At 30.7% G+C, this 14,455-nt stretch overlaps 1 protein-coding gene across 4 annotated transcripts in view; it reads right to left on the reverse strand.

The window, feature by feature from the left end:
* Ca-alpha1D (Ca[2+]-channel protein alpha[[1]] subunit D) overlaps positions 1–14,455 on the reverse strand; it is a 79,559-nt gene that overhangs the window by 40,289 nt on the left and 24,815 nt on the right. For all 4 annotated transcript variants that reach the window (XM_085953983.1, XM_085953982.1, XM_085953984.1 and 1 more), the window contains exons 19-22: positions 7,597–7,726; positions 6,807–6,973; positions 5,465–5,552; positions 5,109–5,216 (exon numbers count right to left, since the gene is read on the reverse strand). In XM_085953983.1, coding sequence (XP_085810109.1) covers positions 5,109–5,216; positions 5,465–5,552; positions 6,807–6,973; positions 7,597–7,726 — 493 coding nt within the window. The remainder of the gene's footprint in view (positions 1–5,108; positions 5,217–5,464; positions 5,553–6,806; positions 6,974–7,596; positions 7,727–14,455) is intronic.

Here is a 14,455-nt window from a genome sequence, read left to right on the forward strand (position 1 = left end):
AAAATCGTATGACGTCATATTATGTGGACGGCCCCTTAGAATATTATTTGTTTAATTACATAAAACACAATTTTATAGTACTTATTCAACTTTATTAATTAAATTTTGGACCGGTTTCGTCCCTCCTCAAAGGGACATTATCAATGTAATAAAAAGATAATGTCCTTTTGAGGAGGACGAAACCGGTCCAAAATTTAATTAATAAAGTGGAATAAGTACTATAAAATTGTGTTTTATTTAATTAAAAAAATAATTAATCAAATAATACAATGCAGTTCCACCATGAATTGACAGTTAACACTATAAAAGCCCTTAGAATATAATATTATTAGTTTTAATATTTAATGATTTAAAGTTTGACAGATAACATACATACTGTATTTATAATTAATTAGTATTTATTTTATTTAAAAAAAACCAATATGTAGTATTTATATTATAGTCGAATTACTATTTTTATTTTTATGTTTTGCTTTTCGATTTGCCGCCAAAACTGATAAGATTGCCAAAAATAGCTGATGAATTAAGAGTATTCCGTTAAGCTTTAGTAATTTTCATTATTCTTGTTTATAAATAATCATTTTATTGGTTGATTGAATATAATTGTTGTTTAAATATACGACATATTTGTTACAGCAGTCAACATAGAGGTTTTTGATTATTTAACTGGAGGAATATTACATATATCACTATATACACACATACGAAGACATTGAAGTACATAAGTCAACATACTGAAATTGTATATTATATCCACAGAACAAAATGTGGAAAAACATGGAAATAGATAATCTGGTTTGAGGAATAAGGTGGCGAAAAGATGTTCCAAGAACAACGGTACAATGGGAACAGATGAAATAAAACATTAAAATTCAACGAGTCACAATTTTTTTCTTGCATTAGTAATTCTAATCAACACAGGTCCTGTAATAAATTTCAATCCAATGTTAATAATGTTCAATTGGTAAGGGGCACTCTAATTAAATATTAACAAAAAAATAAATAAATATCATAAAAAACACTCTAAAAACAACAAAAACTGTGTAAAATAAACTCTAAGCGAAAATCGTGAAAAGCTATTTTGGATTTTGCCTGAAGATGTAATTCACTTCCATGGACTTGTTTCGAAGCACCTTTGGGAATTTGATATTTTTGTTAATAATAAAGATAGAATAATTAGAAACGCACATACAGTATTGTGTCGGGGGCATAGTTGTAATGTGAATTTTAGTATTAATTATTATAATTTGTTTTGAATAGTTTGTTTACAATGGGTAAACTGTTAGCCCACATTATGGGAGGACAAGTGTTGAACACCAATGCAGTTTTTTTTTTTAAAACATGGGTATGTACAAAAATTGTGTATTTACAGTCTGTACAAAGTGGATAGTATTTGCAAATATGTATAAAAGGTGCTTATTGAAATGTCAATGTGTGATTATGTAGGTATTTGATAATGGTCTGGGAGAAATATGTAATTGTGTCCATTTATGTCATTGTTTTTATGTATTGTCTTGTGAATAGTGAGTTATGTTTTAATTCTGAATTTTGAATTTATTTCTACACCTGTTGAAATTAATATACAATGGGCGGCCGATCAGAAGTTAACTATTACTGGATTGTCATTAAAAGAAGAGATAGTGGTTTAATTATTTAGGAGTTCTATCAGAGCTGCGGTAAAAATATTTTATATTGAATTAAAGTGATCAATCATTCATGTCGTGGATGTAAATATAGAATGACGTTATTATGTAGTATAAGATCACAAAATTTGAGCACATAATATTACTCTTCAGTTAGGTTAGGTTAGGTTAAACGTGGGAATTTTCTTTGATTCTTCGAGAGCGGGCAGAGAATTTTATTTAATCGTAGACGGTCTCTGTGATGCTAAATAATTTCTCATTAAATATACGTTAATTCTATTCGATTCCTTCGGAATTCCAATTTATTAGTCAGGAATATGATAGTTATTTAATTTTGTCTATTCAAAATAATAGTAGAGTAGACATTTTAATTTCCCTCAAACCGTTATCAATCCAGGTCTACAAAGAAAAAGTATAATTTTGTTATCAATGTCTAGAAGAATTTTGAATCAGGGCTTTTCCAAAATCGTTTTTCAACAATTCAGACAAGGCACACAAAAAACCAAAAAAAAATCACAAAAATGTCAGATGTTTTAGAATGTCAAAAATCAACAAAATAACTACAAACAATGATAATAATTTAATGTTGTCCACACTGGTGTTCGCATGCTATCAATGGTGAGTTAATTTTTTGTGTATGGGAACTATTTGGAATAGATGGATCTACCTAATGCAAAACTTAATCTACAATGAATTCATTAATCTCATGATAATAATGTGTACATCACATTAATTGTGAACACAATCAATATGTCGTCAAAGAATTCCATTTGCTTATTGCTAGAGCTTATTCCATTTGCATTTGCTAGAGTTTTTTTAAAATATACAGTTAGTAGTCAATCAACCAGCACAAAGTGTGATGCCAAAACTTATAGGACATAATATTTTGTTGTCAAAATCAATTAAAAAAGTCTAGCAATGAAATAAAGAGGAAATCACTTTTGACACAATATAAGCTGAAGAAATAAATTTAATAAAATTGCTTTATAAACGATGATTATAATTTACTTTTAGTTCAAGTTGTGCCAGCAGATGGGATATTATTAATTTTAATAAAACGCAAATTTTATCATACTGATTCCACTTAATTAAATATATCTGGACCGGTTTCGTCCGCCTCAGAGAGACATTTTCAATATTTTAGTTTCAAAAGTTCGAAATGTCCCTGAGGCGTATGAAACCTGTGCAGATATTTTTAATAAAAGTGCAATTAGTATGATAAAATTTATGTTGTATTTAAATTAACAATACAATGCATTTCTTTCACGAATTGATTGTTAACACAAATAAAAGAAATTATATTGCAGACAATTTTTTATACGAATTGAATTATAAATTTAAAACTCAATTATATAGAGATATGGGCCCTATGCCAAAATTTTTTGTCATAACGTAGAAAAGTTCGATTTGGTATAAATAAATAATACATACATAATTTAGAGTAAAATGCATTTATGTTCCCTAGACAAATGACATTTTTTAAATTTGAAAAAAAATTTTACAATTGTTTAAAATCTTCCTCTCGTCGGGAAAATGTATTAACTTTTCAATGGCACACAACATTACTATGGCAGTATTTGACAGGGTGCAGATTTTTAACGACACACGTGAATGTAGAGCAAAGGTCTTACTAAAACCGCTGTAATATCGATAATTTGTTGCTTAGTATTTCATAATTATTCAAACAGATGTCACTGCGTGTTTAATTTTTAAGATTATGCAAATCATTTGATGGTGGCTAGTAATTTGAGATAACTCGCGAAATTTGTATGTACGGCCTGTCGATCACGGCCTAATATAACTCGCAGAAGGCAATAGAACCAGTTGAATTTGAATTGAAAAGTATTTTCCAGAAAAACATTTACACAGGGAAATATAATTTTTCGTATTGATTGTTTTAAAACTTTAAAGCTAGTAAAACTGTTGCTTGACATATAAATGGAAAGGTTATGAAACAGAGGTGTAGGTACACATAATATTAATACGATGTAATGAATTGATGGTAAAATAGTTCTTGCAATTGTATTCTATCTAATGAAATGAATATGAGTAATAAATGTGATGAATATGAAGTTGGTTAATATAACAAACAAATAAATAATTTACATACCTGATAAAATAAATAAAACCTCGAAATCGTTGACTTCATTGTAATGTATAAAATAAATCATAAGAAAATAAACAATTTAAATAGAGAAGATAATTTGCGATTGACAAGAATTGAGAAGCTTGTAAAAAAATTGATTGCTATTTTTCAGCAAGAGGATGTTTTTACACAAATAATAGATACTTATATACAATATAGAAGTCAATTCTTGTTACAATCAATCAGTCCATTCAATTATTTGCTCATAAAAGTGTCAATATGTAATATTATATTTAATTTAAGTTTACGTATACATTAATTGTAACAAGACTTGACATAAAACATAGATTTAAAAATGACAATAATAATATCTATCGAAAACCCAAAGGTGCTTTCTAGTGCCTATATTTAAAATATTATAAAATGTACTAATTAATAATGTATTGCAAAATAATCTTATCAGAGTTGATAAAGCATGAATGATTCTAATATAATATGCTAAAAATTAAAGCATGTTTTAAAAACTGATTTTATATCAAATGTGAATTAAACTAAAAATTACTTTTCATGAAACTGAAATAAAACAGCACTCGGCTATAAAATGTAAAATAAATCTGAATGTAGAACCTAAAACTATATAAATAAGTACCTAAATAAAATAATACTGGTTTCCTCATTAATGTAATTGTATTTTATTAAATGTTATTATAGAAATCATTAAATGTGATTTTAAGAATTTTCAGTAAAGCTGGACTTTATATTTTTCAACGAATGAATGCTACATTTCTTTTTGAATTCTTCAAGAATCATGTGTAATACGTACTTGAATGAACAGGATATCAAAACTTAACTTCAAAATGAATCAAGTTAATAACGTCATTACTTTAATTTAGATTACAAAGATTTCTTGGAATTTGAAACACGCGGGTAGATATTTAACCAATGTATAGATAATGATCAGAATGTCTAAGGACACCGAAAACGAACAGTATGTAACCATTCATATTAATTATTAATATATGAGCAATATGACAATGTTTTATCCAAGGAATCTGTACCTATCGTAATTGGAAAAAATTACGTTTATTTTAATTAATGCAATGCCTTCCCACCAAGAATTGACAGTTAAAAGTCAGTGATATATTATAGCTACCTATATATTTTAGGCTGTTCTAAGTTAAATATCATTTGTGTAAGTATTTCGTTCATCCCAATTATTTGAGCTTATTTTTTAACTTAATTTTAAATGAACATCCTAGTAATTAGATACATCATATCCCAATGGTCAGATGAATTCACGAATATTAATGAAATAACAATATCATTAATGAGGATTGTGAAAATAATAGTAAATAAAATAACCTGTGTGCCCCCCTTACCTTGAACATTTGTACGCCCATTACGGCAAACATGAATTGCAGTAAGCAGGTGACCAGTACAATGTTGCCGATAGTCTTTACAGCGACTATCACGCATTGCACTACGTGCTATAATCAAACATGGCAACACACCAATTTATTCAATATATCGAAATGGTAGAAAATTCATTATTATTGCAGAATTACCATAAATAAATAATTGAAAAATTATCACAAAAGTGTACAAAAAGTGAAAGTTATACTTATCCCATGATTTACGGCGAGAAAATTAAGAGATATAACTTCATATTTAATTATATGTAAACAATATTCATTAAATAATATTTATTATGTTTCTAAATATAATGGTAACAAACCTTCAAGCCTTTGGCTCGATTGATGGCCCTCAAAGGTCTCAGCACTCTCAATACCCTGAGAATCTTTACGACGGAGATGGCACCAGAGCTGAAAGTCGATAATTGTATAAACATAATATTATACTGTTGTAGTAAGGGATCGTTCATAAATCATGTCACACAATTTTAGATATTTTTTTATCCGCCGTATTCCTATGACACAATTCGTTACAAAATATTTTACCCCCCATCTAAATAACACCACATTTTACCCCTTCCCTGTTCGTTGAAATGTAAATTCATTGAAAACGACTGATGTTAGTATAAATTTCTCATGTAATATTTTATTCTAAGTAAAAGTAAGTATATGTTCTGTTCTGTTGGGTTTGTGCTGTTATATTATTTAAAACTCATTCTATCATGTTTGTCATAAATTTTCACACTATATCAGACCTCCTTATATATGGACGACCCCTAATAATTTTGTGTTGATAACAATCGCACTATAAAATTATTACACTGTGACAGCTTCACCAATGCTCATCTCATGTGCCGCTGTTAGAAAATTATGTGTTCATTGCTGTTGTAGGCAGAGTATATTGAAGTTCTACAAAGTATAGTATGATGAAATGGCTATTCTGAGATCAGTGCATCATCAAAGATGCCTCAAGTCTGATAGAGTAATAATACTATAAATATAAGCTTAAATGCCCATAGAGGAGTGGTTGAGCATCCGTCTCTAAAATCCTGGGTCTGCCATAAAAAACATGTATTTGGTCTAAAGCAGAGACCCAATGTCTATTATATATCCCTTCCTTATAAAGAATAAAGAATAAGTCTGTTAAGACAAGTAATCTACTAATGGTTCATAAAAATGGTAATTCAATTATTTTTATTCAAGATTTGATTAGATACTGATAGGTATGGGTTTACGGAGGGTGTTGATTTACACTTTTCCACTTATTAAAAACACGGATTCAGGGACATTAAGTATATTTCACTTGGCAAGTAACAATTAATTACTAACAACATTTGTAAACGCGCGCTTTGGCGCGAATAAGGTAGCGAATCGTATTTAGAGGCGACGTAAGGTCTCAACAAGGGTAGGTAGCCGACTGGCTGTATCTACTGTCGACCCTCCATCCGCCCAGAAACTGATAACGGTAACTTTCTTTTTCTTTGTTTCGCTGTGCATCATGGTCTACCATTGACTCATTTACAATTAAAATAATATCATTATATTCCCAACTCTGTCGATTGGAGGATTTTTGATGGGGGGTTTAGGCATTATGATAATATAATAAATATTATTTGGTATCAATACTTAGATAATAATAAACTTCATAGAAAAAATAAGTGTTACCTGAAGAACATGGAAATGAGTGACACACACACGACTAGCAGATCGAGTAGATTAAAGGCTGATCTGCAGAAAGCGCCTTGGTGAAAGATGAACCCATAGGAAATCAACTTCAGCATCAGCTCCACCGTGAACACAGTCGTGAAGAAATAATCAAAATAGTTCAAAACCTGAAAGAAAGCAAATGAAAGGTTGTTATTTATTACATTGCTGTATTGGTATATTAATAGTATTAGCTCAAAATTAATGAGAACTACTAATTATACAAACAATTATTTTTTCGCACAGTTTTGAAATAACACGGTCCAAGAAAACGGACCAATAATTTTTCTGAACTGATTTATTTACTTTAATTAGGTTATAAAAATTACCCACTCACTCTGAATGGATGCTGGAAACCACTTTAGACAGAATAAAGTAAAACCTAAAAGTCTTGTATCCAAAAATACATCTGAATTACATTGTGACATTATTACTTTGTCACAATTGGTAGAGAAAGCAGTGAAAAATTAACAATTGAGGATATTGCAGAATTGATAACGGAGGAAATTCTTAATGAATAACATTCGAGAGAAGCTTAGCATTTTAATATTGAAGTGCTGGGTTTGGCAACATACATAAATTTATCATCGATACTTGCTATTTGTTTTCTCAATGAATCTAGGCATAACTTTAATATAAGGTGGGAAAAGTGCATATGATTTGACATTGCAAAACGGGCAAGATTAAAAATTACCAAGATGTTTATGACAAAATATGATAAATTCATAATAACGAGAGAAAGTGTTCTTACTTGATTTCTGTCGGATTTAGCATCCAGAGGGTCTTCAGCTGCCAACATGGCTGACGAGAACATGATGCAGGCGAGAATGATGTTTCCGAATACTGAATGGTTGCACAGCCAATGAGAGAATACTCGGAACCTATAACGTAATACAGCGTGAACAAAAATGTCATGTAAATTATTAATAAAACAATACCTTGATATTATAGCCAATATTTTAGTCAGAGGTCATGATAAAAGCAATCAGAAGATTATGTATTGTCAATGTTATAGTCTGTAATGTAGTAATGGAGGCACAATATGGCAAGAATTTCTTTCTATGATTTGATACATAATATGACTTATTTCATCAAAAATTATGTCACTTTGAAAATGTCTCTTGTGCCCAATATGTGACATTGTATGTTATACACTATTTATAAAGATATATTGTAATCAACATGTTGGAGAAGTCCAGAAAAATATTACTAATAATTTAAAATGTTATTTTTAATTTTATTTGTCGTGAAAAGTTGCATATTTGGTAAATAATAATATGTCTATTATCTTTCAAGGAAGATAATAAACATTTTATTATGTGTATTTCCTATTTAATCAATTAGTATGGGTCATTAAAAAAGTGAAGTTTATTAAATTCAACTTCTTCATTACTTAATTAACAAAAACTAAAATAATATCTGTTTATCTGAGTTGACTGAATCCTTTACTTTAAACGTTATAATATACATCACAAAAATAGCTTCCAAAACCTGAATGTGATGTACCCATTTAATTCATTGGCTGTGATGAATTTATCTACACTATTCCCTTTGCCTGGACTCCCCCATGATATCTACTTATGGCGGAGGGTGGAGGAGGTAGACTGTGGAGGTTCAACATAAATAGTGCACACTAAACTCAAACATACTTATTTGTTTTCATTGAACTATAAATACAAATTGCAGATGATTTTTAAAAGTCGATTAAACCCTGCCCAAAGCAAACCGTAATAGATTATTAGATAAAGAATATTCTTCTATCTATAAAATATCTAAAATTATGTATGATTTAATGGCATAATTTTATATATTTTATAGATAGAAGAATATTTTTTATCTGTTATGGTTTGCTTCAATGAAAACAAATAAGTATGACTGACAAAGTTAGTGTGCACTATTTATTTCCACAGTCTTCCTCCACCCTGCACCACTGATATCTACTGGATATTTAAGTATATTTTACTACACAATATTTAAGACCACGATAATTATTTGACTCTGTTTGTTGACAGAATGGTGTAAAATCAAATCTATGAGAGTGCATAAAACAGTTTAAATCACCATAAAAAATAAAACACTGGATGGAGAATACTTACAATTATGTTTACTGAAGACATCAAAAGCGGTATGCACAAGAGGTTAAAAAATATTCACACAGGCAGCGCGTTTCTCAGATGCATAACAACAAGAATAAAGAGGTTCAAAACATTGACTTACAACAAGACGCGCACTCGCATTTAAAATCCTAAAATTAAATAGGACAACGTGAATGTGCAATAATGACCTGTCTTGCAGTTTATTTGAATTTATCAATTTATGAAAGAATGAAATTTGTATTAGAAGATCGAGATGTCTGTGAGCAGCAGTATTGCCAACCGTACTATAATTATAGTACAATACTATAATTTTAAATCTGTGAAAAATGCTACGCCAAAAATATACTATAATTTTGAAGGATTCAAGACAAAAAATGTTCCAGTACTATAGTTTTTTTTAGAAATACTATAATTTTTACCCTTTTGTACTATAATAAACATTAAAAGATGGCAACACTGGTGAGCAGACTTGTTTATGTGAGCTCTTTTATTCTTAACATGCTGGGTCCAACAGTAAGTCAATGGTTTAAACATAAAATGAGTACAATTATTGATGCATTCTTGTCATAATTGCATGTCACATATTTTGTTATAATATGTTATTTACAATGTAATATGTGTTTTAATACCGAATTTATATTTTCTAATTAAATTTTATTTATGACAAAAATGTATACATAATCCCTAAGTAATGTTACACATAGAAAACTATGATAGTAGTATTCGATAATAAGTTATCAACAAGAGAGACTTCAGAAAGAATTTAAATAGAGCATTAATAGAAGACAGAGATATAGGAGTCTCGCATGCATATTTACTTTATGTAGATAAAAGATAAATACATAACAGCTAAAATGTTATGTATTTATAGTTCAATAATACATGCAGAAATTAAGGACTGTGATAAAACATTGTCAACCTAAGTATTTTTAGTTTTGAGTAAGATTATGTTTAAACTGTATAAATACAATGTTATAAATAAATCAAAACGCATAAAAATTGTAGGAATCGTCTGCAAAATTATTGTTTAAAATTTGGTCGCCTCTGTCCACTATCTGGTATCTTACCTACCACCAATAATTTGCGTTTGTCATCGGTGGCTGGAGAGGATCGGATGAGATCAGAGGAGACGGATCTGGAGATCCGAGGCAGTGACTGATATTAAAGCCCCTATCCTATGTACTGACGTATCTAGTACAAATAACAGAATGTAACCCCGTTTTAAATCACCTGACGAATCGATTCGTCTTCATCAAAGAAAATCGCCGCTGGTTGGCACAATTTTATCCAAAGATATTTTTGTGTAAGAAAAAGTCATAATTAACCTTTCCCTTACCATGATAAAAAAATTACGCCCGTTCCCATGCCGTCCACTCAGTGTCCCGATAGAAATTTGGCATTTTAAGGCATTTTAAAAGCTAATTGATTGCTTCAAAAGGTAAAGTATGTTTTTAAATACTGTTTAGTCATCGTTTAACATTTTATTCTGTGTATATTACATGCAATTATCTTATAATCGTGTATAATATCGGACATCGATAAAAGTACGTCATATCTAAGCCACGGCGTGTCTCGGTCTGTTTTAAATGGAACAACCAACATACGCTGCCATTTCACGGAGAGTGGGGGTGGCTAATTCATCCGAAGCGAACGAAGGATGTTATTAGGTAGGATAACATCTGTGTGGACTTGCGTTATCACGTTCACCACATAAAATAATAGTTATAATTTTGCAATATCGATTCCCTATATAATTTTAAAACACTGTGATCTTATTGTATCATGTTATTAAGTATTTTTAAAAATCGTATTTTAAAACACATTAAAATAATATACTTACATAAGAACAATTAATCAAGAAAAATACTCCGATTGATCGTATAGTTTCCACTAAATATATTTTAATATCATGTTTCTTATGCTGAAATAATACACATTAATAAATATAAATAACTACGCTACTTGAACTTATACGCACGTATTAAGTCTATACCTCTAAGACTTTAGATATATCTTACCTACTTTTAGATAATTTCTCTAGTATATAAAAAAAATACTTATAATTTTGCAATATCGATTCCCTGATTATAATCTATAATATAAAAATGAATATTTGTTAGTTTGTTTGTTCGTTTTTTTATGCGCTGCCATACCGTTCATCCGATTGCGATAAAACTTTGTCAACTTATTGCTTGCACTTGCGCGCAGATTATAGACTATATCGTCACCGTTCAGGCAAAAGTCACCAACCCTAAAAACATAGTTTTGAGATATCGCAATTTGAAAGTTTGAAAATGCAGGAAAAATCAGATTTTAATGTTTTTAAGGTTTTATCGACATTAAATTATTTTCTCATGTCTTCTTAATAATTTTTTTAAGGTACTTTTACTTTTTGATGCTAATTAAAACATCTGGAAGGTTTTAAAGGAGGCAAGGTAGCTCAAATTATGGTTTGGTGACTTTTGCTTGTTAATAATCTGAACAATTTTAGCCAAAATAAGCATCAGTAAAACTCACCATCCATAGTATAGTGACTTTTGCTTGTATATTTATAACGAAGGATTTTTTTTTTATAGAGTCAATAATGTCTATTCACCTATAATGACTTTTGCTTGTTAAGATTTTATCGAAAGTCATTTAGTGAAAAACAAATAATTCGGATTTAAGCAAAATTTTACTAACTAATGTACCGAGGTGAGTTTTGCATCTTAAAGAACATAATTTTACGCTTCGGGTGACATACTCAACTCAAAACTGCCATTTTCAGGGTTGGTGACTTTTGCCTGAACGGTGACGATATCTTATACATACAAATGAAAGTCTGTCTGACATATGCGTTCCTATACCATTCATCCGATTGCGACGAAATTTTGGTGAATTGATGTGTGCACTACGGGTGCGAGTCATAGACGCTAAATGTAAAAGCAGCTGAAATGGTGGATTGCTTTGAGAGAAAGATCCTTAGGCGGATATACGGACCCATGAATGATGATGGGGAGTGGAGAATTAGGTACAACACGGAACTATACCGCTTATACCAAGATTCAAAACTCTCCAACTTCATAAAACTCCAGAGGCTAAACTGGGCAGGCCATGTCCAGCGCATGCCTGAGTCACGGATACCGAAGAAGATCCTCGAAGGAAACCCAGGAGGAAAAAGGCCAGTGGGAAAGCCACGCACACGATGGCGTGATAATGTTACAAAAGATGCCAACCAGATACTAAAAATCAGGAACTGGAAAAGACGTGCGGAGGACCGTTCCGGCTGGAGGATAGCGGTGGAGGAGGCCAGGGCTCGACTTGAGCTGTAGCGTCATCGAAGAAGAAGAAGATGTGTGCACACCCACAAAGGTTTCTGAATTAGAAAAACTATCTTCTTCTTCTTCATTATATCTTCTTTTATTCATATGGTTCCTATACCATTCATCGGATTGCGATGAAACCTTCGCCAGTTGTTGTGGCAACACCCGCAAAGGTTTCTGAATCAGTACAACCATCTTCTTCTTCTTCGTCGTCTTCATTCTATATTCTTTTATTCTTATGATTCCTATACCATTCGTCCGATTGCAATGAAACTTGCGTCAGTTGTTGTGCCGACACCTGCGAATGTTTCTGAATTAGTACAACAATTTTCTTCAACCTTTTTTTCTATTCTATCTTCTTCTATTCGTATGCGTTCTTATACCATTCATCCGATTGCGATGAAATTTTGATCAGTTGTTGTGCGCATGCCCGCGAAGATTACTGAATTAGAAAAACCATCTTCTTCGTTATATCTTCTTTTATTCGCATGGTTCCCATACCATTCATCGGATTGCGATGAAACCTTCGTCAGTTGTTGTGGTAACACCTGCAAAGGTTTATGATTTAGTACAACTATTTTCTTCCTCTTCTATTCATATGCGTTCTTATACCATTCATCCGAATGCGATGAAATTTTGATCAGTTGTTGTGCGCATGCCCGCGAAGATCTCTGAACTAGAAAAATCATCTTCTTCTTCTTCATCATATCTTCTTTTATTCATATGGTTCCTATACCATTCATCCGATTGCGATAAAACCTTCGTTAGTTGTTGTGTTAACACCTGAAAAGGTTTCTTAATTAGAACAACCATTTTCTTTTTCTTCTTCATTCTATCTTCATTTATTTTATATAGTTCCTATACCATTCATCCGATTGCGATTAAATTTTGGTGAGTTGTTGTGTGCACACCCGCAAAGGTTTCTGAATTAGAAAAACTATCTCTTCTTCTTCATTATATCTTCTTTTATTCATATGGTTCCTATACCATTCATCGGATTGCGATGAAACCTTCGTCAGTTGTTGTGCTAACACACGCAAAGGTTTCTGAATTAGTACAACCATCTTCTTCTTCTTCATCGTCTTTATTCTATATCCTTTTATTCGTATGATTCCTATACCATTCGTCCGATTGGAATGAAACTTTCGTCAATTGTTGTGCCCACACCTACAAAGGTTTCTGAATTAGTACAACAATATTTTTCCTCTTCTTCTATTCGTATGCGTACCTATTCCATTCATCCGATTTTAATAAAACTTTCGTCAGTAATTGTGCCAACACCCGCGAAGGTTTCTAAATTAGTACAATTATCTTCTTCTTCTTCTTCTTCTATTCGTATGCGTTCTTATAACATTCATCAGATTGCGATGAAATTTTTCTCAGTTGTTGTTCGCACACCTGGGATGGTTAGTATTATATAAAATACAAAGTTTGTTGTTTGTTTGTTCCATCCAATTTTGAATTTTTTACTACATATTAATACTATTAATAACGTTTGCATATTTTGGATTCGATTTTAATTTACAGTTCTTTTGTTTGACCTTTACTCCTATTAGAATTACTTTCATATTGTATTACACAGATATTTTAATATTAAAAAGATAATTTCATCATTATTTTTTAAATATCTAAGGTAAATGTATCCACTAAGCGACCCTGTGCGAAGCCGGGTATCTCACCTATAATATAATTTCAAAACACGTTAAATATTTATATAAGAATAATTAAAAACAAAAATAATTCAATCTTATAGTTTCCACTAAAATTATTTAATGTTATGTTTATTATGCTGAAATAATTACCCATAATAAAAATTAAATCACTACGCTATGTGTACCTATACGCATGTAGTAAGTCTATAATATACCCACCTTTCGAGAATTTCATAACAAGAGGTTTTCTAGTCTATGTTAAAATAAATATATTGTATCTCCATAAAAATGTACTTTCATACATATTATATATTGCCAAACTGGTAGGTGCGCAGTGTTGCGAAGGTAGGCACGAAAAGTTTTACACAAATAAAGCCACGTCATGATTGCAGTTTGCAAATAAAGTTTATAAAACAGCCGCTAGTTATAAACTACATAAAAACAGTCCTAAAAAACGTTGTTTGTTAAACTGTCTGAAGATAATATGTAGACTAATTTTTTAATACCTCACTTCTATACTATTGTTGAGTGTGCTGGCTATCTCGTGAAAAAATGATATA

This window comes from Rhyacophila brunnea, unplaced genomic scaffold, assembly GCF_057557595.1.
Source record: "Rhyacophila brunnea isolate RB1 unplaced genomic scaffold, BYU_Rbru_1.0 scaffold_4, whole genome shotgun sequence".
Lineage (NCBI taxonomy): Eukaryota > Metazoa > Arthropoda > Insecta > Trichoptera > Rhyacophilidae > Rhyacophila > Rhyacophila brunnea.